Source organism: Fusarium falciforme, chromosome 4, assembly GCF_026873545.1.
Source record: "Fusarium falciforme chromosome 4, complete sequence".
Taxonomy (NCBI): Eukaryota; Fungi; Ascomycota; class Sordariomycetes; order Hypocreales; family Nectriaceae; genus Fusarium; species Fusarium falciforme.
This window is the reverse complement of record NC_070547.1, coordinates 1549956-1577061: the sequence shown is the minus strand read 5'-3', so window position 1 is coordinate 1577061 and position 27106 is coordinate 1549956. Positions and strand designations below refer to the sequence as shown.

At 54.7% G+C, this 27106-nt stretch overlaps 7 protein-coding genes across 7 annotated transcripts; 2 read left to right on the top strand and 5 right to left on the bottom strand.

Moving 5' to 3' along the window:
- Positions 1 to 131: 131 nt before the first annotated feature.
- On the bottom strand, positions 132 to 2204 carry NCS54_00523800 (Hypothetical protein; the record flags this gene model as incomplete). The annotated part of the gene is made up of 3 exons (XM_053150750.1): positions 132 to 676; positions 728 to 1558; positions 1652 to 2204. 3 exons carry the CDS (start codon positions 2202 to 2204, stop codon positions 132 to 134), a joined length of 1929 nt encoding a protein of 642 aa, XP_053006725.1.
- A 1668-nt stretch (positions 2205 to 3872) lies between these two features.
- NCS54_00523700 (UmuC domain-containing protein) lies at positions 3873 to 5690 on the bottom strand (the record flags this gene model as incomplete). Its single annotated transcript, XM_053150749.1, has 3 exons — positions 3873 to 5206; positions 5269 to 5566; positions 5631 to 5690. 3 exons carry the CDS (start codon positions 5688 to 5690, stop codon positions 3873 to 3875), a joined length of 1692 nt encoding a protein of 563 aa, XP_053006724.1.
- A 2161-nt stretch (positions 5691 to 7851) lies between these two features.
- NCS54_00523600 (Hypothetical protein) lies at positions 7852 to 9348 on the top strand (the record flags this gene model as incomplete). Its single annotated transcript, XM_053150748.1, has 1 exon — positions 7852 to 9348. The coding sequence occupies one exon, from the start codon at positions 7852 to 7854 to the stop codon at positions 9346 to 9348; it is 1497 nt and encodes a 498-aa protein (XP_053006723.1).
- A 654-nt stretch (positions 9349 to 10002) lies between these two features.
- On the bottom strand, positions 10003 to 10743 carry NCS54_00523500 (Hypothetical protein; the record flags this gene model as incomplete). Its single annotated transcript, XM_053150747.1, has 2 exons — positions 10003 to 10247; positions 10305 to 10743. The coding sequence occupies 2 exons, from the start codon at positions 10741 to 10743 to the stop codon at positions 10003 to 10005; spliced, it is 684 nt and encodes a 227-aa protein (XP_053006722.1).
- A 329-nt stretch (positions 10744 to 11072) lies between these two features.
- NCS54_00523400 (60s ribosomal protein l3) lies at positions 11073 to 12549 on the bottom strand (the record flags this gene model as incomplete). The annotated part of the gene is made up of 5 exons (XM_053150746.1): positions 12493 to 12549; positions 12344 to 12429; positions 12104 to 12260; positions 11378 to 12051; positions 11073 to 11325 (listed from the first exon to the last, which is right to left on the bottom strand). The coding sequence occupies exons 1-5, from the start codon at positions 12496 to 12498 to the stop codon at positions 11073 to 11075; spliced, it is 1176 nt and encodes a 391-aa protein (XP_053006721.1). The 5' UTR covers positions 12499 to 12549.
- A 746-nt stretch (positions 12550 to 13295) lies between these two features.
- Positions 13296 to 16251, bottom strand: NCS54_00523300 (Hypothetical protein; the record flags this gene model as incomplete). The annotated part of the gene is made up of 7 exons (XM_053150745.1): positions 13296 to 14807; positions 14859 to 15103; positions 15159 to 15315; positions 15368 to 15640; positions 15701 to 15783; positions 15834 to 16037; positions 16089 to 16251. The coding sequence occupies 7 exons, from the start codon at positions 16249 to 16251 to the stop codon at positions 13296 to 13298; spliced, it is 2637 nt and encodes an 878-aa protein (XP_053006720.1).
- An 8411-nt stretch (positions 16252 to 24662) lies between these two features.
- NCS54_00523200 (Serine hydroxymethyltransferase) lies at positions 24663 to 26305 on the top strand (the record flags this gene model as incomplete). The annotated part of the gene is made up of 4 exons (XM_053150744.1): positions 24663 to 24710; positions 24776 to 24826; positions 24895 to 25259; positions 25315 to 26305. 4 exons carry the CDS (start codon positions 24663 to 24665, stop codon positions 26303 to 26305), a joined length of 1455 nt encoding a protein of 484 aa, XP_053006719.1.
- Positions 26306 to 27106: the final 801 nt, after the last annotated feature.

Sequence of the window (27106 nt, the reverse complement as noted above, 5' to 3'; positions counted from 1 at the left end):
GCATCAAACTGAAAGGCTATTCTCTCCCCCTCAACTGCCTACCCCTGAGCAATGATACCTCCCCGTTGGGACCTCGCATGCCGGCCAGTGCCTCCCTCATTCTAAGCGGTTCTGCGTGGCTTGTCCGCCTTCTAGGCGTCCATGCTCAAGTCCTCCCAGCCAATATCCTTGAGTATTTTGCCAGTCAGGGTCGAATAGCGCAAGTGTCCCTTCACAAGGTCACTAACATTGTGGTTCTCAACACCATCCGCGCCCTGGATTTGCTGAAGGCCTGCCACACCAAAGTGGATGTTCGAAGTGCGATACAAAAAGCCAAGAAGATAGTCACTCTCCGAGTAGACATTGACCAGGCGGCCAGAGACGACGCTCTTCAGCGTCAACCAAACTCGGCTCTCGGAGGGTGCCGGCGTGCCCATCAACACGACCGAATCGACGATACCAAACTGACGGCGTTCAGCTAGAACCATCAGACAGACATAGATGGCCCGAGCCGCCAGACTGTAACCCATCAGAGAGACGGTGCGATCACCTTGGATCTTGCTGCGCATGATGGCGTCTGCAAGCACCACACCGGCCTTTTCAGCGCGAACCATCCCGATGCTCCAGGGGTTGTCGATTATCTTGCTGACTTTCATAAGCTCTGCAGGCCAAGACGCTTCGATGAGACTCGTGAAGACTATAGCAATGTTAGGACCGGCTTGATCGTACTTCTGAGGCTATGACTTACTGGTCCGCGAAGTGACGGCCTTCTTTGCTACTGCCCACGCTGAGCTTCGGACAACAGTCTCGAGCGCGCCTCCCAGACTCTGAAGAGCACTCATTTCCCACCGCAGGACGTACACCTCTGCATGATCGCCGAGGTACTTCCAAGGTCGAGCAATGTCTTCTTTCTCGGTGACCCAACCGTTTACAGCAATAATCACTCGGAGTCGTCGACTCTTGGCTGGGATGGCTTTGGCGTCCACATAGTCCTCCTGGGGAGTACCTCGGATGGGAACAATGCCAAAGTCCTGGATCTCACGAGAGAAGGACTCAATCATCTTGCTAGTCGGTCTCGTTCCATAGATCCCAAACAGCGAGCCTGCAGCAATGCCATTGTCAGACATGGGCCCCAACAAGCCCGCAGCCGCAGGCAGTCTTAGTCCATGACCCCCGTGGGTGGTTCCAATGCCTGCAGCAATGAGCTGCGCTCCGAGTCGAAAGGGACCGGTCATAGAAGCCAAACGCGCCTTGGTTTTCCCAACAGGCTTGTTCTCATCTTGCTTTTGCTCAGTGGCCTGCTCGGCGGCCACGTCGACAGCAAGTTGACTCAATCCCTGCGCAATGCGTTTTTCTTCCTCCTGAAGGAACTTCAGCGGAAGGTTCAGAGAGGAAGTGAGGTTGAGAAGAAGAAGACGGGCGTAGGCGCTGTACTCTTGGAGTGAAAGTACCATAAGAAGCGATATATGAAGCAACAGCTTTCGTTTCTCAACGGGAAGTGTCCAGAGCGAGGTCGGGATTGGTGGGAATCGACGGGATAGGTCACGGTCGATGTGGTTTGAGGGGGTCTTGAGAGGGCCTAGCACATGTTAGATTCCAATACTTAGAAGCATTGTTGGGAACAAGGACTATTAGAATGTATACGAACCAGTAGTTTCATTTTCCGACTTACCAGTTGTCACTGTAAGCCCTCCACGGCCGCCTCTACCACCGCGGCCAGCGCGACCACCTCTTACACCTCGAGTACTGCCACGCCCACGCCCACGAATATTAGTTTGAGGAGCATTGGCCTCCATGACACTCAAGTCCCGGAAACGCTGCATAGCGATCGTCTGCCACTTGCGGTAGAAGAGGAGTGCCTCTTTCTTGAGCTCCCTGAGTTGAGGTGTGATCTCCCCTGTATCCCCCTTCTCTCCAGACTCAGCCACCTTGGAACTTGGCAGAGGCATCTGTGTTGCTCTCTTGACTTGGGACGAAAGCTTGGGGTTGGCATTTTCCTTTGTGTTGTGCAGTGACAGGGCCAACAATTGGTGATTGCCAATGTCCTGATCCCCAAGAACAGGGGTAACAGGAGGAGAGTCGAAGATGATGCTGATGTCGTTGTGAAGCTTCTCGGTTATAGCATTGATCAGTGTAACCAAATCGTTTCTCTCAACAGGCGAGATAGCTCCGGTCAAGTCAACCGGACGGCGAGGAGCCGGACTTCCTCGACCACCTCGACCCATGATGCCGCCGTCGTGCGAGAGTTGGTGTAGTGCTGAACGAAGATAGGAGATGCGAGAGCCTGAACTGATGAAGATGACCGATCGTCTGTGAAATCTTGTAGGCAGATAACGGAAAGACTCAGGGTGATCAAGATGATGTTATCGCGGGAATCTCGATGACCAAGGGCGAACAAGTTGCTAAAGGTCGAGCTTTGGAAGTCCAGGGAGAAGCAGAAGCTGCATCATCAGATGAAAACCGGCCAGTACTTCTTTCTCCTGCAAATCGAGTTGCTGCCAATAGAAGTCATCTCATTCACGAGATTGAAGAGGGTCTGACAGAAGACGTAAACAAGGAGGAGAGGCTCGCTCTCTGTTGGGATGAATGAGTACCCGTGAATGAAAGAAGGAGACAATGGGGAAGAACACAAACAGGAAGGAAGCAACGGACTCGCCGATAAACAGAAGGTGCAAGGGAGAATAAAGAGAAGGAGAAGAGAGAATAGGGAGAAGGTAGAGAGTAAAGCAGGCAGATGCAAAGGCAGGTACGACCGCACATCAAACGATGGAATGTGCGATGCGATGGTGGTGGGTGGGTGGTTGCCCCAATATCTGGTTGGGTATGCCAGAAGCCGCGAGTGACAGGTGAAGGGAAGGATCGGAAGGAGGGAGACGAGGTGAGTGGAAGAGGAGAGAATATCGGGCGATGCGGTGCACCTCGATGCTTCACCAGCTCTCTGGTCCTTTCCTTGGCTGGGGCTGGCGTTGCGTTGCGTTGCCGGCTGTCTGCCAGTGCCAGTGCCAGTGCCGCCAGCTGGCTGCCGGATGTGACCACATGATGCTGCCGGCTCTCTGGCACTCTTTTTGCTGCTCTCTACGGGGCAAACGTGGATAAGGGAGTTTCACAAGGTACGATGCATCCAAGGTCGTCATTCATTCAATGGATGCTTTGATCTGTGAGTGTAAGAGAGCATTGCGGGCCAGAGTCATCAAAGGCCGAGTCACTTGCGCCCAACTCTCTCCGCCAGTGAAACTCAGAGCGTAAATTTGTTTGCTACAATGTCTGTTCATGGTTTCATTCAAGTTTATCAGTACTCGTCACGGTTCTTTGACTAGTCTACCGACAAGCAAGTGGCGAGATAGGGGGGCTTGCATCTCCGCAACTTGTGCGACTAGGGAACGGAGCTTGTTCAGTTCGTCCATTGGCTAAGCGAGGGAGAAAGAAGATGGTATAGGCCTTTGAAATAAATAGTAAATACCAATAGGCTTTTATATAGCTCTAAGTGGCATTGCTCAAGCTCGAATCTCAACTACGAGCCCCCTCAACACTCAGCTCGACCCAAACCCCCATAGCACCACGACGCCCATTAGTGACGCAGGGGGCTTCGGTCTTGTTTTCCGTACGTCGTGAGAAAGTCGAGGTGCCAGCTCACCCCATCAAACATGGTGCTGTGTAACCAAATTTCGGTAGAAGCATCGGTGAGCACGACGCCAGACGGAAGAGGGCCTGCCCCCGAATCGAATCGACTCGCCTGCCGTTGCCCAAGAGAAAGAAAAAGGCCGGCATCCTATCTTGACGTGCCTGTCATCAGTCTCGATCTGATTCGGTCGAACGAGTGCGCACAGGATGTTGGCTGGTCCTTGTCATGGCCATGCGGCATACCGGACACATGGTACAAAGTCACGACAACTTCATTCTTCTCCCATTTCGTGGTATCTCTGGTGCGCCGCTACAGCAAACGGGGGGATCGCATGCCCACAGATAGGACATGAAACATTCTCCTCCATGCTCCAACCCGTCACCTCCTCATCGCCATCGTCACACTCGTCCTCCGATTTCGCAGGCTCCTCTACCTTATCCTCCTGATCTGGAATTACCTGAAACGGCCTCAGCACTTCGTCCTGACGCCTAAACATGGCAGAGATGTTCCTGCCTGCTCCCGTCTTGTCATCCGCCGCACCAGCCACCATATTCGCCACGCAAATATTGAGCATCTGCAAGTTCCACCGATGCCCCTTTTCCGGCGAAAGGCGCCGCAGAAGCGGTAGCAGAGCCTCCGAAACGAGCCGCTCCGCGATGCGGTCGATGTCATCTTTAACATCAAAGACAAAGCTGGGAAGGGGTGACGATCTAGAAACCCGTCCGGAGTTGTGGCTTTGAGCTGATTGTAGTTGTGCCCAGGACCTGACCGAGAGCCGCAGCGTCTTTGGCCGAGCAATCCATCTTTGAGAACCCGGAACGTCAGAGTTCTGATCGGGAACCAGCAGATCCACCCTCATCCTTCTAACCAGCGAGAAAGATAGCTTGTGGAGCTCTTCTGCAATCTGCGGGATGGTTTCCAGGCCTTTATAGGTGTCCTCGATACTGATCTGGCTTGGCATGTCGCTAGCCTCCTTGACCTCAGTCGGGTCGACACCGTGAAGCAAACCCCAGATTCTAGATCCTACGCCCTTTTCGGCACCAGGGCCCATAAGTAGAGTCTCTATTGCCCCAGGTGAGATGTTGGGATGAAGCCGGACTTGGCCTACAGTTACGGGCACGTCTCGCAATTCCGGCATTTCTGAGATGGCCTCACTCATGTCAGCACCCACATGACCCCCCAGAACTTCGACAGTTTTGAAACCCAGACCAGGTATCTTTCTAAGTTTATGGTCATCCAGAAATGCGATAGCCTCGTCCTGGGTCAAGGCCAGCAGCGTCGTCTGGTTCCTGGGCTTATTCTTGCCACCCACGAGCTTGCTGAGCATCTTGTTGGATGCTATGCCGCAAGTTGATGTAAACCCAAATTTCTCTTCTATTTGGAGACGCAAGAATTGGGCAAGATGCGAGCCCAGGAGGAGGCGCAGGTAAGCGGGACTCTCAGTGTCAAGGTCCGGGGAGGCTGTGTTCTGGACACAGCCCGCGATGCTAGTCAGATCGCACTGAAAGCCCCGCTCCGGATCTTTTTTCGAAAGGCAAAAGAACGAGTTTGCCAGGGATGCCTTGTTGAGGCAAAACAGGTTGTATTCGACGATATCTGTGACATCTGGCGGGCCGTGGCCTTAGTTGAGACTACCTATTTTAAGCAAGCCTGACGGGACAACATACCCATGAAGACCTCATCAAACCCAAGGCGCTCAACCTTGTGATTCCACGAAAAGGTCTTGAAATAGTTGAAGAGAATTTTGCTCGTATCGCGGAATGGCGTGAGATCCTCGCCATCCATCAGGACAAGCTCCGGGCACACGCGCTTGGCCTCGGAAACCGACATGAGCTTCTTGAGGCCAAGGGCACGAGCATTGTAGTTGCATGTCGACAGGCAATTCTTCTGCTTGACGCCAACCGGTAGCTTCTTGAGCGCCGGGTTCCTGTTCTCAAAGACCTGGGCGTAGAAGCAGTCGTAGTCCTATGGCTGAGGTGTAAGCACGAGCGGCCGACGGAGGCTGCGACAGATCGGAGGTGAGACGCACGAATTGTAAAATGACTCGGTCGTTGTTCCATCGAGGCCTTTTTTTATTCGGAGTCTCCATGGTTGACCGGGATTCATGGAGTTGAAGAGATGGGGGCCATGCAGACGGGATGCGTGCACCGCGAGATTTGTCTTGAGCGGGAGAGGTTACAGGAGACGGGGAGAGATTGGAGAGGATCTAACAACTTCACTCTGAACGCCAAACAGAATGCTTGTTTTGTATGCGAATACATTCACATCAGCAAACGCTTATAACGAGGATAGACAGAGTTGATTATTATTGGTGAAGCATCCATCATCTCTCAATTCACGGTACCTCCCGTACCCGTAACCGTTGTTGCTCAGAGCCAGAGGTGCCTGCCCGTTCAGGCCACTGCAGCTGCCTGTGCCTGAGGCCCCGACCACTCAGCGTCCATGGAGCGTCGTGCAGCTTCATCCCTTACACGGATAGACCTTGATCTTGGCGATGCTCCATCCATCCATCCATCTCTTTACTCCAAACATGATAGGATTTTAATCCAAAACGCGTTCATCTGTATTTCGACTGGCGGTGATGGCCCCTGCCTGTCACAAAAACTATCCTACAGCCAAGTCACCGCCCCCAAGCGCGCCAGACCTCCAACGTCTCAACAAGCGCGCCCAACATGTGTTTCAATCGTGATCGACGAGCTGCAGGATGAACCCGCCAGACGGATCCGAGATAGCTGCGAGGAAACGGCCTCCAATGTCATCTGAGACATGACCCAGCAAAGACGTGGAGCAGCAGGTCTGCTGTCGACGCCAACCTTCATGTTGATGCCAGTCATTAGTGCAGCAGGGCCAGACCGATACGATAGACGCGATGCGATGCGATGCCAGGTCTAGCAAAGACCCTCCAGTCGCCCTCCTTCCCCGGCTCGCTTCCGAAGTCAATGTCTCGGTCTCAGTCTCGTCCCCGCTCGGGTTTACTTGACCCTTGCACGCAAAAAAAAAAAAAAAACAGCCAAGCACCCACTACATGTTGCTGGGTCGTTTCGACCATCCACGATTGCGCTGTAACCGCCGACCTGACGCCCAAGATGCACAAAGACGTCTAGTTGGATCCATCTGCTGCAATGTCGCCGGTCTTGCAGTCGAGCAAGACAGACATGCCCACCGCATTTTGACTTTCCCACCACCCAGTTTTGTTTCTCAAGTCTGCCCTATTGTCGATATCCGTGTCCGTCGGCACTCGATCAAGGACACGCAGCCACTGTCGCAAAAATACAGATTACGTCCACCAGTCAGCCCTAGACCGCCCGTAATTTTACAAAAAAAGGCCTGGCGTGCTCAAGACATGGGAAAGCCCTGCCGGATCATGGCTTGGAGCATCGTGTCAGTAGGCTGAGCAGAGGTTGACCCCACCGTCATCTGCTCGCCAAATGCACCGTCATATGGACCGTCAGATCTCCTTGCTCATGGCTTACTGAAACTCATCCGGTTTTGGCTCCAACAATCGAAGGTGAAAATCCACCACACAAGAGGCCCAGAGACTCGATCAGACGCAGCAGACGACCAGTCACTCTGTCAATCCCCTCAGAGCCAAGCCACCATGTCGCCTAAGGGAGGGGAGGGTTGCAAGAGGGGAATAGACGCCAGTGGGAGTGAAAAGAGCCGACCTGATAGCCGCGTGATTGGGCCTGGTTTGGAACTCAACAAGGGTGACTCTTCAACCTGGGCGCTTGCGCCTTCAACGCTCCCCCCCCCTTGAGGCTTCAACAAGCCAACCAGAGGAGGCGCCAATGCAACACCCCCGTCGCTTTCACCTCGCTCTTGGCAAGCCAGAGGCCCCAGGGCTGAATCCTTCTCAACTTTCAACTTCCGCGTTTAGTTTGTGAGCGAAATATCACACTGCATGCATGGCTAGGGGCGCTTGTCTCGGTGTCGGGGCTGGTCGAGGAGAGCATGGGCGCCCTGACCCCCTCTCGTTTCCGCGGCCGGCCCAGTGAGATGTACGCTTGGATCAATGCCGTCCTATATAGACGCAAGGCCCTCATTTCTCGCTGTTTGCTCGTGTTGTTTCTGCCGTTTTGACATCCCGTTGTTGCTTGTGATCCCTGGCGGTTCCAGTCTCTCGGGTACAAGTGCTGGTCTGTTGGTTGTATAGTCTCAGCCACTTCCGACAGAATCTGCTCTTTTCATTTCTTGGATGTCTGTGTCGACTTGGTATATACCGACTCATTCGTCCCCCGTCACATCCGGCCATGGCTTCTACACAAGCACCATCCAAGAGGCCTCGGCTCTCTCTTCAAATCAAGACATCATGTAGCCCGGCCACAAGGTCGTCGAGGAGCTACGCCGTGGACCCCAAGGATCCAACCGCCTTCAACACGCTTTCCAATGTCTACGTTACCACTATTGAGAGGTCGACACCGGTTCAGACTGAGCCCATGACCGCCATCAACACACTCGAGGCATTCAGCCTTACAACGCCCATGGACGCCAAGCACAGAGTTGTCACACCTTACGTTGCTTCATACCCGGAGACTCCTTTGTCAGAGAATGCCCCCTCACCAAACCGCCTCGAGATCAACTACCCAAGCACCATGACGGCCACGCCTCCTCTATCCGCTGGCCCAGTCGACTCACACACATCCAAGCCCTTCAGCTTCTCGGCTGCCGATACTTTAGCAGCAAATGGGCAAGAGGTTACCTCACGATCCGAGACACTCACACCTCCTCGGTCACAGAGCCTTGCCGATGTAGCTCTGCAGGCTCCATACACACATCCTCGATCACTTCACAGCATCCTCCGCAACTCGCCTCTTCCTCCGCCTACCGCCATCCCTCCCTTTTCTCCTCGACGACAATCTCGGCGCTTGCAAGAAAAGGCAAACAGGAGAGTCGGCTACAGCAAGCCCCTCACTCAGGAGATCGTCACCAACAAATACACCAAGTCCCATATTGACCTTCTCGTCGAAGAGGCATCACCACACTCTCCCCCATACTTACCGCCCCTGCCCCAGAATGCAGTGGACCTCGCCATGGCGTTCACTCCCAACGAAATTCAGGACGGCGGACAGACACCTGGACCCTTTACAGACACAACACGTCGGATGGGTATGCTGACCACCGGTGCATCACCCTCACCTCAGGGGACTTCGCCGGCAGGACCAAAGGGTGTATTAAAGCGCAAGAGAAAGGAAAAGAAGCGTCGCTGGGTCTGGACCATTGGTCAAGATGAGGAGGACGATGAGAATGTCGGGGGTTCTATCGCCGCCCTCAGAGCGGAAGCTGCAAAGCCCAAGACAGCTGAAGACGTCAAGACTCCTCTCACTGCTATCAAAATCCCGCAAATCACATACTCCACCATGCCAACACCAAGCATCGAGAGCGCCGATTCCGAAAGCGAGAGCTTTGATCACGATGTGGAGATGTCTGACACGAGTAGCTGTCTCTCGGTGCCGGATGAGTATGATGGTAACATGGATGTGGATCTCAAGACTCCAACTGCTCCCAAGAAGCAACTCAACAATGTCAACAACAAGAGAGACACTCCAGTGCCGGCGGATTTACTGAATGTCGAGGGGGGCAGAGATGATACACCCATTCCCGCAGAGTTGTTGAACCCAAGTGGAAAGAGAGATACGCCCATCCCATCAGACTTGTTGAGCCTTGATGGGAAGAGGGACGATACACCCATACCTTCGGAGTTATTGGATGCGGATATCGCATCTGGCCTTGGACTTGTTCGCCAGTAGATGAAGGATCTATCGGAGAGGGGAGGCTATGTACATCAGACGGGGTTTAAGCATATACACGCATGTTCATATTACCAACGGTCTCAGGACGTGTGGTATCTGGCGTTGGGTATTCATATTTTAGGGGTGTTTTGGTTTTTACTGTAGATACCTTGGGAGGCGGCGGCAAGAAATCATGGGAAACAAATGAGCAATACGATAAATGAAGCCATTTCTTCTAGCATCAAACTTGAACATCAACAGAATGTGACCATTGTTTCAGGAGACAGAGCAAGCTTATAACGGCCAACCCGCCTCCTAAGTCCGTCGAGACTACTATCCACGAGCAAATGAATGAGTATGAATGAATTCTGTTGAGCATGTTTCAGCTCACGGCCATGGTCTCGGTCGCCATTTAGATAGTAGCAGGCAAATCGATGTCTTTTCGGAAGAAACACATTCTCGGGGCACTGTAACGGAGTTCTTTCTCATGCTTCGATCATTTATTTGTGAATCCCATCCAAGACGTATGTTCCAGCAGGTTTAAAGTACCAGCATGTAGCAAGATGACAGCAACAAGCCTAGCAAGACTAGCGACTGCGCACGCATAATCAGCGTCTGCAAAAATCAATATTCTGAGGCTCCCATATCCGTCCCAAACGACACAACTCCAGCTCAGCTCTCTACCGCCAGGGCCTTGGCGCCGATGAGCCTTCCATCGGCATGCGAGACGACCCAGTACTCGACCCTCGTGGCGTCCCGGACGATCTGATATACGCGCACGTCGTTTCCCTTGGACGCTTCGCGCACCGCCTCGATGACGCTGGTGTACTGGCCGCGCGAGTCCCAGTTGAGAGGGTCGAGGATCTTGATTTCCGCCGAGTCGGGGGACGAGTGGTTGATGAGCTTGGCAAATTCGGCTAGAACAAGGTCAGTCTTGGGTTTTTGGTAGTACTATACGAAGAGGTTTCTCTCACATTCGGTTGGTAGTCCGTTCTTGCCCTCCCACTTGAGCGAGACCTCCTCGAATGGCTCGTCGGCGTCCGAGACGTAGACGGCGCTCTTGCACACGTTGCGGATCTCCTTGGGTACCTCGCTGTCTGTGTCCTTGGCCTTGAACACGGAAGACTTTTGCTGTGTAGTCGCGTCGGCGCCGGTGTCCTGGTTCGCCTTGTTGAGGAAGGCCATGTAGTCGTCGTCGTTGGACATGTTGAAGGGTCTTGTTCCGCTGGGGGGTCTTTGGTGAGCTCGGTAGATGGTGTTTTGGATGAGGAACTGAGAGCGAAACTGCGTGCAGAGAGGGAGTGAGGTTGTCTTAAGTTTCAGGAGGCGCCGAGAGCAGGTTTTGAGGGACATGAGGGAGGAATTGGAGGCGTTGCGCGGGAGCTGAGGTAGTGGGACAAGAGGATGATGCATGTACAAGTTTCGGGTGGGGGTGACGTCAGGCGACGATGAATAAAGGACCAGCCACAAGAGACAACGACATCATGCAAATGATAGGTCCATGGGCACTACGGCATACACACACACACACATACAGCAGTACAATCAAGCAGCTACAAGTCACCGAGCAAGGACAGTATGATTAACATTGGGAATCTCGTTAGAATTTTTTGAATCCATCCCTCTAGCTGGACTTTTTACGTTCATGCCAGTTAACCTAACCCAGCCCCAAACGCAAGGCGAACGAACCAACCCTCGACACCGTGCAATGGTCAAGACAGAAAAGGAAACGAGCGACCGCCTTAAGCGGAGGCAAGATCCTTCTTGAGGGTACCCTGGTACTGCTTCTTCTCCGCAGGGGTCTGGAAAGCACCGTGTCCGAACTCGGACGAGGTGTCGATCCACTTGAGGCTGACCTTCTCCAGAGCCCTCCGCGAGGTCTGGGGGAACATGGTCTTTCGGAGCGTCATGACACGCTTCTTGACACCAGGGATGGAACCCTTGAGCATGACAAAGTCGTTGTTGACCTCGCCATAGCGGACGAAACCACCCAGACTGAGAAACTATTAGCATCTCTTTTATACAAATGAACAACAGGAAATCATACGGGGTGATCTTCTTCTTGGTAACGTCGATCTCGGTGGCGGCGTTGTCGTCGGCATCGCCCTTGCCAATGCGGTAGATCTTGTGGTTGACCGAGGTTCGGTGGTGGTAACCCATCTGACCAGCACGGGCAACAGTCCACTGGACGTGCGAAGGGTGCCAAGCACCGATACAAGCAACCTTTCGGAGACCCTTGTGAGTCTTGCGAGGAAGCTTCTTGGTGCCCCATCGAGCGGTGACACCGTTGAAGCCGTGACCCTTGGTGACGGCAATGACATCAATCATCTCATCCTGCTCAAAGATGGAGGAGATGTCCACGGGCTTCTCGAAGAGCTCCTGGCCGAAGGCGACCTTGTCGGCAACGGAGCCACCGTTGACCTGGATCTCCATGAGGTGGGCCTTCTTCTGCTTGAGGGGGGTCTTTCGGATCTGGGTGTGGGCGAGGACACGGACGACGGTGCAGTACTTCTTGATGCGCTCGAGCTCGCGGGTGATGGAGGCACCGTTGTTCTCGGAGTGCTTCTTGGCGTACTTGGTGAAGGCCTTCTTCTTGCTCTTGTACCAGTTCTTGTAGAAGCGGCGCTTGACCTCGTCGCTCAGATGCTCGGCCCAGACGGTGGTGAGGGATCGGAGGCCGCGGGGAGTCTCGATGTAGCCCACAAGACCAACAACGATCATCTAAAAGATGTTAGCCATAGGCACATAGCCAAGCGGGCTGCATTGTTCGTACAGGTGGGGTATCCACGATGGTAACCGCCTCAACAATCTCCTTCTTGTTGGCCTTGGCGCCAGGTCGGTCGAGGTCGCGGACGATGGTGGTCATACCGGCCTTGTAGCCCATGGCGGCGGTCAGGTGGACGGGCTTCTTGGGGTCATCCTTGGGGAAGCTGTTGCGCCAATGCGTTAGCCACTGCATTGCTGCTTGAGATCCTCAAAGGCATCGCAAGAAAAAATATTCAGGAATACTCACGACTTGACCTTTCCACGGTGGCGGGCAGCGCGCTTCCGAGGCAGGTAAGCCAGGGAGCCGTGGCGGGGAGCCTCAAACTTGCGGTGCTATTGAATCTATCGTCAGTCTCTGTTCACGGTGCCACTGTAGTCGTCGTCGTCCGAACTCACACTCATCTTGGGCGGGCTGTGTGGTTTGAGGGGGTTAGTAGGAACCTGAGTTGACGAAGCCTGCGTGAAGAGAAAAGGCAAGAGGGTTCAAATAAAAAGTGTGGGCGAAATTTTAAGCGAGCCGCTTGGAAAAAAACAGTGGGTGGCCCGTGCACCACTGGGCTTTCTGACCTGAGCCCCACAAAATGCTTCACCGAGGGGTCACCGAGAAACTGCTCAGAAAGATGAGAGACGACCTGGGCGACATTGACACAGGAATACCAAAGATATGTATTTTTTGAGGCTCTTGTTCTCATAAGACATGTACATCACGTTCCAACATATCTCAATCCTCAAGACCGTTCAATGGTATAGTCTGGCCTGCTGAGCCTTCCATTTTCCCCCGAAAACACTTCCCTCACCGAGCTGATGACCTAACCCTGATCAGGAACAGGAAGTCACGTGAGCATTATTTTTATGTTTCCCAACCCTCCGAGTCCTTTGCTGTGAGTGTGTTATCACGACCATTACTAGGATGGACCCGATTTAGGTACGATTTTTTCAATTGAATAGTTACTATGGAACCACCAACCAACAAGGAGATTGATATGTGTAATGATATTGTTCGCCGGTGAAATGTAGCCAAGAAAAGACCGTGAAACCCCGGTTTTGATAGTTCTGTCCCTGGCCTCCTCGCTTTGCCCACACAAATGAAACCGCGCCCCCATAAGAAAGTGGTGGTATACATGAAAAATGACAGAACTAATCGACTGTGAAAGGACTCTTCAACTCGTAACTCGGGCAAGATCAAAGCTACCAATCAATCATTCAACTTTTGGGGTGGGCCCCGACACACCGTTGACACTGGCGTTGGCCGGCGTTGATGTCTTAACATCCCCCGCAGCCGAGCCGGGACCGGAGCCGTTGGTAACGATGCCAGTCTTCTTCTCATCTTCGCCGCTGTCATCGTAGTTCTCGTCAACCTCCATCTTCCTTGCCGCCCTTTCGGGCTCAGAGGCGGGGGGTGCTGCGCGAGCAGGGGGAGCATGCTCAAGGCTTGGTGGACGCTCCTCCTTAGGGACAGGCCCAGACTGAGACTTCTCGTGCACAACTCCAGACATGGGGCTGTGGCCCTGCTGCATCGGTGGAAGATGGTTCGGGCCCGATGCGTGGCTTGGGGGGTGATGAGCAGCATCAGAGGGATGGTAGTTGTCGGCAGGATGACGAGAAGATTCCTCCGGCCGTCGTGGCTCCTCTGCACGGCGAGGCTCATCCGCCCGACGCTGGTCTTCCACACGTCGCGCCTCTGACGAATTGCGCCGATAGGCATCACGGGGAGGAGTGGAGGGTCTTCGGTGTCGCATGTCATCCAGACGAACCCGGTTCTCCTCGTTGGCCTGCTTTTTAGCGGCAGATTCCTCTTCCCATTCCCGCATCCGCTTAGGTCCCACCGAGGGAGGTCGCTCATCCATTCGCTGCATGGCAGCCTCGGCCACAGCAGGAGGGGGTGGTCCAGGTGGTCCCGGAGGTCCCGGTGGTCCATTCTCAGGAGGTCCTTGGCCAGACATCTCGGGATGAGGAGGATACAGTGGTGGGGCCTGGTGCTGAGGGTACGCTGACTTGGGCGAGGGCATGCGGTTGTCGTGAACAGGGCGCCCATCGGGACGAGGACTGTTGGTTGGGCGGAAGGGAGCCATGCCGTTCGGGCCATTAGGACCGTTGACATTGCTGGAAGGGGGGGCCGATGCCGAAGGTGTCGCTCCACCCCAGTTGGGGTTGGCAACTCGGCGCTCAGAGGCCGGGGCCGCCGGTTGAGACTGCGGGGGAGCGGGGTGAGGTCCCTGAGAGTACGGATGGCCTTGAGGAGGAGGAGGGGTTTGGCCACGACGAGGCCCGTTCCGGGTCGGGTCGTTGTACGGCTGGCGCATCTGCTGCTCTTGCTGGGGGCTGGGCTGGCGTTGCAGAGGAGGAGCAGGGCCTCCACGGAAGGGCTCTCCACGAGCCTCATAGGGGTTGGGAGGTTGAGGTGGAGGGTTAATGTTGGAGAGCCTGCCTACCCAGGGGTCTCCGGGGTTAGGAGTGATGGGGGGGGGACCAGAAGCTGGGGCCTGCTGAGCAGAGCCTCCCCACTGAGGAGGTCCGGCAGGGCCTGCGGCCTGATAAGCCTGCGGGTGGACATCGGCCGGCTGAGGAGCAGAGGGAGGCGGGCCACCGTTGGTACCACCAGAGCGGAGAAGCTGGAGACGAGCCTTGATGTGAGGGTTGCCAGGGTCAAGCTCTGCAGCACGCTGGTATGCGTCCAGAGCATCAGTGATCTGGTTGTTGCAGCTCTCGTACTACGCCTGTGTTAGTCTGCACCTCTTGAAAGATAGAAAGGTGGAGCATACCAAAGTGCCAAGGTCATACCAAACCTCAGAGATGTAAGGGTTCAAGCGAATAGCTCGAGAGTAAGCGTCCAGTGCATCTCTGTATTGGTTGATCTGGTAATAGAGAACACCAATCGAGCACCAGAAGGTGGGGTTCTTTCCGTCGCGATAGACAGCTTGCTGGTATGCCTCATACGCTTTGGGATACTTCTGCTGCGACATGTAGCAACGGCCGAGCAGGTACCAACTCTGGGCATCTTGGTTGTCTATATCATGTCAGCGTCTAGATTCGGAATCGCAATGGCATCTAGATGATCATACCTGCGTTAACCGACTTCTCAAGATACTGAATTGCGCGATCCTGGCTCTCATACGTGTTGCTCTGCTGGTGATGCAGCCAACCAAGTTGCTGGAGGACCTTGGCGTGGTTTGGAGACTGGTCCAAAACGCGCTGGTAAGCAGCCTTGGCATTGTCGAACTATGAAACGTCAGTTCTGTCGCTGCCTGTGCCATTATAAATATGCACTTACGTCCTTCTGCTGTTCATGCACATGTCCAATCTGGAACCAGATGTCTTCCTGGGTCAACGGTCCTGGAGGAGAGTTGACGATATACTTGAAGCAATCAAGACTCTGAGAATACTTTGACTGTTGTTTGTATATTATACCCAACCGAAAGTAAATCTCGTTCGCCTTTTCGAAATCTGGTTGAATATGCATGACTTGGGAGAAGGCTTCCTCGGCGTAGTCATAGCTGCCATATCGGTCGTAGAGGATACCAATACCGTACCACAGCATGGGGTCCTAGACAATGTTTAGCTTCTGGCGCAAAGCGCGACGGAAGATTGCCGTGAATCATCATACCTTCGGGTCCCTAAGATGGACCAGGGCCTGCTGATAGGCATCGTACGCTTTCTGAAGATTTTCAGTCATCAGGTAACAGTGACCTGTCGCGCCAGTCAGTTTTGCGCCGTCACACAGGGAGCACACAACAAACCTAGGTTTCCCCATGCCTCGCCGCTGTTCTGGTCGATCTGAGTGATGGCACGGAAGAACTCGAGCGCCTTGTCGAAGGCCTCGCGCCCTTTGAGTAGCATTCCGATGGCGTTCATAGCGGGAATCGAGTTCGGGTTTGCGGTGAGAGCGCGCTCATACGCATGCATGGCTTCATCGGGGACGCGCAGCAATTCGGAAAAACTGCCTGTATGGAGGTGAGCAAGTGTGTCGAGTGGGACGCGACGCGACGACAAACCTATTTGCATCCAGACGAGCTCATTCATGCCCGCGATGCCGGGTGAAGGCGTATAGGGGCCGGGTTGGACACCAGACTGAGGAGGAGGGGGGGGAGGAGGGGGCACCTGGCCCTGATGCTGTTGCATCTGCATCAGGGTTGGCGACGCGTGATGGTTCGCCATCTCGTGGGTGGTGATAGCAGCGGTGACGATGCAGCTTGCAAGGGGCAGCAAGCCGACGTGCGACAGCTAGCAGTATTAATACGAAGCCAAATGCTCTGACTCGACCGTGAATCAGGCACGTTGCGATGCTGGTGGGAGACGCGCGACGGTTGTGATGCCCAACAACTATCGTCAATGCCCCGAAGGTGTATGTGAGTGACAAGGTCGGGTCAAAGCGACACCGGTATCTGGCGGCGCGGCTGTGTCTGTGAACAGGTGCGAAAGGTTAAGGAAAAAAACAACCACCAATGGAGACGCAAGTGGCTACAAGAAGGAAGTCAAAGTCGAGTATGATGGATCGTAGACCATCCCAGGGCGCTGGCGGAGAAGAATGAAAGGTCACCGATGAAGCCGTTCGCAGGCGACGGAATGGGTGGGAGAGGAAGAAAGTGAGGAGTTGGGAAGAGGCACAGGATGGTGGAGGAAGGACCTGCGCTGGCCTCGCAAACTCCCCTAACCCATGAATGAAAAGGAAGGAACGGGCAAATTTAGACGCACGCCGGCGTGAGGGTCCTAGGGAAGAGGCCCCACCCAGGATAACCCATGATTTTACTTTATTTACGGCCCTTGGGCAAGCCCTCCTGGGAGTGCCACACTGGACCCGTCAACAGAACCATGCGGAGATACGTACTGGGGCAACCTTGGAGCTCTCGCACGCGCCCACCCACACGCACCCTCCCCGTCCTCTCAACGCACGCTCTCACACAGAGTTCCAGCCCGCAAGCTAAGGTCGCTCACTTCCCGATGCCCTCCCCAGAAGGATGGCCTAGCGGGACCGGCCTTGGCCCAGCTGTACCCGCAAATCGTAGTGGTGGCAGCGCCAGAGCCAGCGCCAGGTGCAGCGGCCGAGAGTGGTGGCGGCGGCATCCCAAGTACCTCCGTACCTCGCAGGTATGAGATAATGTGAGCAGCTCTCGGGTCCTGTCTCGCCTGCGACGGGTCAGTGGCGCGTTCGGCACCTGGGGGGCCCTAGGCCCATCGCTGAGGCTCCAGGACATTGAAGGCGGCTGACACACAGACACACACACACAACTCTCCATCACAAGAGACATTGTGAGGATTCGAGGAGTCTGCAGCGGAGTGATCGGCGGGTAAGCCGTGACAATCTCGGGCCTGCTCAGGCAGCTAGCTGCCTTTCCTTTCTATCCCTTTGCACTTTCAAGACAGATATTCGACGCTTCTCCATGAGATGCCCATCCAGCCTGGGCCAAACAGAGAAACGTCCAGCGGCTGGCTAAATGAGTCGTTGATCCATCCATTTTGGGGAGATCTCCGCTCGTCAGGGGAGGGCGCTGACGATTGAGAAAATTCGGGCATTTTACGGAGTCAAACGATGGGAGACTAGCGTCGATGCTGGTATCTCATAACATCCAACGTCCAATGCGCGGCGTGCATATGCTCTCGCGCAGATGCAGTGGTGAAGCGAGTGGAAGGCTGTCGAGTTTATGAAGGCATAAAGTCGCGCATCGATGCCCTGGCCGCCCTGTGGTGTTCATCTCTCGGTGCCAAGCGAAACAGCACCGCTGGGCGATTAAACCCGGCCAAGACGCACGTCCAAGCTCTGCGTGGCGCATCTGAATATGCCAAGAACCCTTGGAGACAGGTACGTACCGCTGCCCTGTCAAAGTCAGGCAGGACAGGGAGGCGAGACAACGGCAGAGGTAGAGACCAACAAGGACGCTTTATCTGTGCGCTTTGGCAGGGAGAGGCACTGTTGTGCTGCGTATCTTGTCGCAGATAACGTGGCGCAACGAGATGTTGTTCATCGTTTGATCAGAGCAACTCTCTTGGATCCTCTGTAGCCTGATCTGAACGAATGCGCATACAAACTTTGGAAATTCCAACGATATATCCATAGTTGACGCACAACCAAGACGCGAAGGCGAGCACCAGCACAGACTTCCAGAAAGCACCATGAGGGGCGATGACGATGATAGCGGCAGAACGCTACCCGACAAACAAACGAACTGTGCGACCATCAACGACGATGAGGATGATGGTGGACTGCAGCACGCTTTGGGGAGGCTGGATGGCCACAGCCGGATCGAGGCGGTGGTGGCTTCGGGCGCGCAGGAAGGGGAATGGCTAATCTTTTCACCGCTTCCCGGGGTCGCCGCTAAGCTGTTCCGGAAGTCACCCACGTGTTTCGGGCCATCTCTCTCGTAAGCCGTTCGGAGCATGGCCTCGGCTTGTTTTGGTTTTGGAGGGCTGGGGGAGAATGAGATTGACCAGGGAAACAAACGAGCGGGAGTAAAAAGGGGGTTCCCGGGCCCAAGGTAGCGCCATGGCCCTGTCAAGTGACAATGACGAAGATGCTACAACGTACGAGCAGGACCCGTGCCTCGATATATTTACCAAGAACAGCACGTCCCCGTTGAATGCGGGTGCCTCCCTGGTAAAACGTTCTTAATAAGTACATAGCCGCACAGTTTGCGTCGCGTAGTCATCAAGCAAACGAGGAGAGATGCATTGTGCGAGAAGATCGTCGTCGCTCGGCGATGTCGACAACTTATCGCACAAGTATCAATCAGCACAAAAGGTCTCGAATATGAAGTTTTATGCTTGTAATTCGATTCGGGAATTCGAGAAAAGCCACAATAAATCTCAACCGCAAACGCGCATCGTCCTGGGGTCAGAAGAGATTGGATCGCGCTCACAAGAGCCGCGTTGTAATGAGCGGAGCCATGGAGATTCACAGCGCGACATGAGGGGAACCGCTAGAATCGAAAGAAAAAGGAATGACAAGGTGATCAGTAGACAAGTAATGATTCAGCCGCAATGCAGCGCGCAGGTTTCGCTGACAGGAGGGTTCTAACAGCGAAGGTGAACAGTGGCTGACCGGCGTGCCTCAAAGGGTGGACAAGCTTTTCACTCCAGGTGCGATGCCGTCAGTCGGTTGAGGTGAGGCGCCGCGGCGGCAGTGCGCTTGTTGGATGAAGCAAAGTTTAACGACAAGGCGATTGCATCGTATCGTGGCTGCTCCAACTTTAACCTCGAGTCGTGTATGAAATATGGATGCAAAATGTCGTATAGCTTGTTCCTGGGTAAGATCAACCCAACAGAAGTGCGCCCTATGCATGTGTTCTGCAAAGAAACTCCAGACGCTAGCAACGCCTGGATGAACAGCAGCAACGTCTCGCGAGCCTCGAAGTCGGCGTCGCGACTGTGACCGCAGCCGCCGGGAAGCTAGTAAGGGAGCCAGGGCTGCAACGAGCCCCATGGATCAAGGGCAAACCGGACCACAGGGGACCAAGGGGACAAGGAGTGCAAGGGCGAAAAATGGACAAAGGTGTGGTGTGCGAGACCGATTCGTGTGGACGGGTGGATGGATGCCGGATGGGTGGATACCAGGGTTGGTCACGGGCGGAGGTGAGGCTCGTTGCTCACTGATGGAGATGGGTAGCCACGGCAGCAATCAGAGGTGAGAGGCAGACAGGCAGGCAGACAGGCAGACAGACAGGATGGAGGTGACGATGCGATGCGATGGATGGAGATGGACGGGAGGTGACAAAGTGGGCCGAGGGTGGGAAAAGCACGCTGGGGGGGAGGAGGGGGCGTGTGAACCAGAGACACTAAGGCAGCTAGGGGTGGCTCCTTTTGAACAGGGGCCGCTGGACAAAGCTGTGGGAACGCAGAGCTGTGCAGTGGGGAAGAAAGGGTGGGGAAGGAGAGATGATGATGATGCCGGTGGGAGGTGTGGACATGCATATTTTTCTGTCTGTCTGGGCTGGGGGGCTGCCATCCATGGATCCACCCATGGCTGATGCAGGACTGCGGGCGGCGGCTGGCTGCCCGATACCTACCTTGGGTACGTACCAGCCTGGATAAATGAGTGGAGGTCAACTTTGAGTGGGACTGACGGATGGACTGGACGACGATAGTGTTTGGGCTGGGCGGCCAAAGAAGCACAAACACCCGACGCCTGAAAAAAGCAGCGCGAGTACGTCGTCGTCGTTTATCGAAGGGATGGACGTTCCACCCCCTTCCCGACCGCTGGCCAGGCCCTGTCTTCCCATCGGTTGCAAGTCTCCTGCTGCCGCAGCAGCGTGCAGCATGCAGAGTGCAGTGCAGTGTGCACCGCGGCGCGATGCAGCGTAGGTGTGCAGGTGTAACTGCAGGCTGGTCGCAACCACGTAGCCATTTGCTTTGAAAATAGGTACGTACGTAGAGGTAAACCGCCAGGTCCCACATTGCGCGAGGGACATTTCACATCGGCAGTACAACGCACAGCTGCTGGAGCTTGAACGTGTCTGTATGCGGATGTTGTGGTGGTACAGCTTACCTGGGTATGGATGCTCCAGCCTCTCTGCCCTTCCCCACGATTTTAAACCCGTAGTTCACCCAGAGATATTTACGGCTCGCGTTTTTCTCGGTTTTCGCGAAAACAACTACATGGGCCCGAGTGGCGAAACTACCCTGGAATACATGTCGAAACTATGTTTATTCGTCTTCGAAGACTTGAATATATCATGGCGCGACTTGGCGGTATCGCCGTTGTCAACTCTGTCTACCAAATAAGGCTGCTCCCTGGATGTCTGCAGTCGGCTTCCGTGGCCGTTCCGTGAACGTTACATAGTACCTACCACCTATGGCGCACAACAGCCAAGTCCTCGCTCCTCACGTTACGATGAATCTAACTCTGGCATCGATACTGCATCTGCTCAGTCATTTCCATCCCAGCGCAAGAAGTCGCCCTGGCCATTCACCTCGGTTCTTTCCCCACGAGCTGTGCTCGTTTCAGCGAGCCCAGGAACTGACTGCCCTGCCCAACGGACAGTGCTGTAAATGTGCTAGCTGATAAAATTGGCCTGTGCCGCACGCACGACACCACCACCACCATCCCACGTCCCTCCCATGCGAACTTGCTTTTTTTTTTCTTCCTCATCTTGTCTGCGCTTCGTGTTTTGCAAGCCCCGGCGATCCCATCCCATTCGCTCAGGGGACGCCCCAACAAGGAGGGCTGCCCTCTCCGTCATTGCCTGTGTCAGATTCGACGCCCACTGTTCTCTCTTGCATTTCCAGTTCATGCCCGCCCACTAGGCTTGGTTCCTTGTTCGGTTGGTTCTGCTGTCTTCTGTTCCCCGTCCGGCTCTGCAACGGGATAGGCCAGAGGCGCCAGAAGTCGACAAGACCAGATGGGGGATGTCGCCCCGGCCCGGGCCTCCCCAGGTGATCCAACAGCAAAAGCCAGCCAGCCAGCCAGCCAGCCAGCCAGCCCAGCCCAGCAGCCCTGGTGGGCGTGGCCACCACCATGGAAATCAGCAAAAAGTGGATTCGCGAGCAGACGGGGAGTCACACGTGTTCGGCGCGGTTCGATGCATCTGTGCGGACGGCAACGCAGCTATCCTAACAAATGCCCGTCTCTTGCTGGCGTCGACGAGGTCTCTGGCACTCCAATGAAGCCAAGTCTCGGGAGCCTCACTTGGCCCTGGTAGGCGACACCCTCATCATCCTTCGCCTCGGCCTGTACGGCTTAATTATCCGATGGGAGGTGATCTGCCAATCTGGCCAGGGCCCGACGTTTACGTACTGGACCTGCCTGGGCCCTGCAGGACATGGGGGAAACATTCATCACCAGGGATCTCTCCACCCGACAGATCGCGCCAGCTCTCTTGCTTGCTTGGGCTGCCGTCTCGACAGGCTACGTACCGTACCGGCAACGGGTCAGCAGAGCCGTTGGGTCCCCCTGTCCCCCAGCCTCCATGCTTGGTCTCTCCACGCTTGGGACGGACGGTAGGTACCCATGGAGCCCGAACGCAGCGAGCAGCCTACGCCAGGATCAGTCTGTTCCTCGAGAGGGCGGATTGGCAAAACGACTGGCCGACTCGAGATGAGACGGTCCTTGGACAGCTTGCTCCGTCATCGCCTCCGAGTCCCTGAACGGCTCCGTTCATTACCGACCTACCCCAAAGACCCGAGGGGTCCGCTAACGCACGCCTGGAGGCCGTCTCTGACAACTACCGGCCCACTAACTGTGAACAGCTGTTCATGTGTGCTAGCGTAATCGCCTAGAAGCACCTCATCCTCAGCATCGAAGAGGCTGTCTCCTCATTGTCACACGGTCATGTGACTAGATGCCTGTCAACCAATGTCAACCATGTTCCGGAGTTCTCAATTGTTGTGCCATTGGACTGTGTCCATTGATGCAGATAGGCTTTCATCGTTTTCCTCTTCTCTTATTTGCTTCTTGCCCTTTGTTTCCCCCTCCAATGAACCTGGTTTAGGTCTCGGGATCTCCTTGGACACACAGATGTTGCTGCCCATTGATAGCCAAGGGTCCCTTGGGCACTGGCATGCCATTCCCCCTATGCCTCGGGAACTCTAACCTGAGTAATGGCTAGTGAATATGGTGTTTTATTCTGTCATGACGACCCCAGTCTTTCTAGAATCATGTTCGTCAAAGTCTCAGATCAGCCGCCGCCACTTTGGAGTCGGTGTGGTAACAGGGAGGCCAACCTCTCTTCCAGCAGTTCAGTCAACACGCTCAAGGACTCGATGCCAATTACTCAGGAACAGCTGCCTTTGGATAGGTTTGGACTGGCTGAACTCTGTTGACAACGGCATATTCTGAAACTGGCCGGATTGGCAACACCTGATGCACTCTCTCGGTAGCTTGCTTTTTTTTTTTCTCCGTGGCTACATCTCCCATGCGTTGGGGCGGTGATGGCTTTTGGAAATCACATTCCGGCGCCAAAAAGCCATCTTGTCATGCACCAGGAACCGGACAACAGACCGCCACTGGGGCGGTTGGTCCGAAACTAATAAAGAAGGGCTGCCGTGCACATCCCTTGAATCTAGATCCACGGCTCTGACAGCCACGGAGCAACCCAAGCTCCCTTGCCTCGCCCTGTACCGCACGGTACACGCTGCACATCTCTACCTGTCTCACCTTTGCCCGAAGCCCCCTTGTCCTTTTGGCCTGTGTAATGATGCAGTTGTGGAACAGAGAGGTGTGATGACTTTGGGGCCAGGGGAGAAAAAAAAAGAGAGACGAGGTGAGACATGGCCATCGACCCGTCTACTGGCTAAGACTGGCATTTGGTTTGATGCCAGTGGACCTGACAGCGGTTGCCGAGAGCTGGTGTCTCTCGCTACAAGATGCAGGGTCACTCACTCAGTCGCTCGCAACAACAAAAAGGGACGCTTGTCGAGTAGACAAGCTTGTTCTGTCGGTGGAGAGGCTCGAACTCTCGACCTTTGGATTACTCTGACCTGGGGCCAAATCATGCTATGAGACCAACGCTCTAACCAACTGAGCCACACCGACTGGGCACTTGGTTGCTGGACCTTGTGCTTGTGGGGAGCGGCTCTCGGGAAAGCTCTCAAGAACGGGAGCGAGTTGACAACCCCACGAAAAAAGAAACGACCCCGTACGGGTCGTCGGCAAAAGGTTTGTCGGTGGAGAGGCTCGAACTCTCGACCTTTGGATGTCCCTGACCTGAGGTCAAGTCATATTATGAGACCAACGCTCTAACCAACTGAGCCACACCGACTAAGGCTGAATGGGAACTAGACCCTATTCGGATGACTGGGAGCCAAACAATGATGCTGAAGAAGGGCGCAGAAGTTGGTGTCTGGAGCTCTGGCTGGGGGAGAAATGTGGATTTTCAATGGCTGAGCTGAGGGAGGCTCGTCAGTGTGGGCGTTGCCCATCTCAACGCGGGGCGCTTCACCTTGTTGGAGAAACGTGATCGGTCTTTGCGGGATGACACGCCGTTGAGCTGCAATAGCTTCGGGTCAAGTCGTTAAATAGAGCGGACAAACTTCGTAATTCGGCATTTCCTGTGCTCGACGTGTCATCGGGATGTTGTGTTGGAGTGATGACTGGGTGTGGTTCGGGATGTGCAGCGGTGCATGGTGGTTGTTGAGGTTGAGTGAGGGTGGAAGGTGATGAAGTCAGCACCGTGATGTTAAGCTTTACACGCAGTCAGCGGTTAGCAGGTAGGAATGGACACGACACAGCTTAGAAAAAACACCAGTAAATGAATATTGTACAAGACTGAAACAGCAGAAAATATCAGCATCATATCAACAAACAAGCCAAACAGCTAACAAACCGTTAACCTACAGGGTAGCTATACTTACCTCTGAATCATCCTGGCCGTCCATCTCCCATTATCGGAGGCCCCGCCAATGAAAAAGACCCCGCACCTCCAAGCAACCCCGCCGCGCCCGTTCGGTATTTTACCGTGTGCGGTCTCTGTGTGGCCGCATTCGCTCGGGAGCCGTAACGAAATTTTTCCTCGAGCTACTATAACTACTTTTACCTTCGTTCCTCCCACACCTTTTTGTCCTTCCTCTCCTCCTCTTCATCCCATCCTCCCACATTCTCAAGAAACATCTTGACAGCTTCGATCCCTCAAACCATCACAATGGCTCCCCTCACTGCCGACTATGCGCTCTCCGAGTCGCACAAGGAGGTAAGCTGCCCTGCCCCTCCATTGCCCCTCCAAACATATCGAATGACTGACTCACCTCTGTCCAGATGCTCGAGAAGTCTCTCCTCGACTCCGACCCCGAGGTCGCCTCCATCATGGTACGTCTTGACCCATTGGCATTGGCATTGACACTTGACATGGCGGCAATGGCTTACACCCTCCGCAGAAGGATGAGATCCAGCGCCAGCGCGAGTCCATCGTTCTCATCGCCTCCGAGAACATCACCTCCCGCGCCGTCTTCGACGCTCTTGGCTCCCCCATGTCCAACAAGTACTCTGAGGGTTACCCCGGTGCTCGTTACTATGGTGGCAACCAGCACATTGACCGGATCGAGCTGCTCTGCCAGCGTCGTGCCCTTGAGGCCTTCCACCTCGACTCTGAGAAGTGGGGTGTCAACGTCCAGTGCCTCTCTGGATCCCCCGCCAACCTCCAGGTCTACCAGGCCATCATGCCCCCTCACGGCCGTCTCATGGGTCTTGACCTCCCCCACGGTGGCCATCTGAGCCACGGCTACCAGACTCCCCAGCGAAAGTGAGTGACGGCAGACTCAACTGGCCAGCTGAGCTTGGACTAACATGATATCCAGGATCTCCGCTGTCTCTACCTACTTCGAGACCATGCCCTACCGTGTCGACCTCGAGACCGGTATCATTGACTACGATACCCTCCAGAAGAACGCCATCCTCTACCGCCCCAAGGTTCTGGTTGCCGGTACCTCTGCCTACTGCCGTCTCATTGACTACGAGCGTATGCGCAAGATCGCCGACTCTGTCGGTGCTTACCTCGTTGTCGACATGGCCCACATCTCCGGTCTCATCGCCGCCGAGGTGATCCCCACCCCCTTCAAGTACGCCGACATTGTCACCACCACCACCCACAAGTCCCTCCGTGGTCCCCGTGGTGCCATGATCTTCTTCCGCAAGGGTGTCCGCTCCGTCGATGCCAAGACCGGCAAGGAGACCCTCTACGACCTCGAGGGCCCCATCAACTTCTCCGTCTTCCCTGGTCACCAGGGTGGCCCCCACAACCACACCATCACTGCCCTGGCCGTTGCCCTGAAGCAGGCTGCCAGCCCCGACTTCAAGGCCTACCAGGAGAAGGTCGTCTCCAACGCCAAGACCCTGGAGAACACCTTCAAGACCCTCGGCCACAAGCTCGTCTCTGACGGCACTGACAGCCACATGGTCCTGGTCGACCTCCGCCAGCACAGCCTCGACGGCGCCCGTGTCGAGGCCGTCCTTGAGCAGATCAACATTGCCTGCAACAAGAACTCTATCCCCGGTGACAAGAGCGCCCTCACCCCCTGCGGTATCCGCATTGGTACCCCTGCCATGACCTCGCGTGGCTTCGGCGAGAAGGAGTTTGAGCGCGTCGCCAAGTACATTGACGAGTCCATCAAGATCTGCAAGGAGGTCCAGGGTGCCCTGCCCAAGGAGGCCAACAAGCTCAAGGACTTCAAGGTCAAGGTCGCCAGCGGCGAGGTCGAGAAGATCAACGAGCTCAAGAAGGAGATTGCCGCCTGGTGCAACACCTTCCCCCTCCCCGTTGAGGGCTGGCGTCTGGATGCCGGCATCTAAGGTGCCTGCACTCATTCAAGATGACCCTGGGATGATGGGTATCTAATTCAACACACACACGTACGCATTTAACATGGATGAGGCAAACGGCGAAACGTTTCAACAGCATGCATTTCATCACGGCGCAATACCTAGTTTGCTTTTCGTATGGTCTTTAAGGGTCGGGATATCAAAGAGGAATCCTTCAACAAAATATGGATTTGGCTGGAAAAAAGGTGGTGGGAGTTGGGAAATTCTGTTTCTTTATTAGTTTTTTTGATATCAAAGAGGATTGTCTTGATCTTCTCAAATCAGTCGTCTGAGGCCTCCCTTTTTTGCAAGGGGCTCGGATGGACTAGATCACTGCTTCATTGAGAAGCAGCTGAAGCTGAATACAACAATCTTCAGCAACTTTGTGCCTCGTTATGTCTTGCCATGAGCGTGATATGCCGACTTCACATCACCAAACATATGAACCGTGGTGTTTGTTTCGAGGCTTATTAGTTGCCTCCCTATTCTAACCAAGAAAGCAAGCAAGCAGCCTCTGGAACACGCTGCCTTCAACATCAGCTTTCGAACCCGCACGGCCGTCCATCTCTCCTCCTCCTCAAGGTATCCATCATCTTCTTCGTTGAATCTCCCAGCCGTGCGTTACATCAATCAAATCTGATCCATTCCATTCGTCCATCCATCCTAGCCCGACCTTTCCTTAGCCAGGCTATCCAGTCCCTTCTAGCAAACAAGAAACCAGAAAAAAAAACACGCATTCATCGTATATAACAAAACACAAGAGCCCGCCTGGGTCTCATCAAAGTCCAAAGA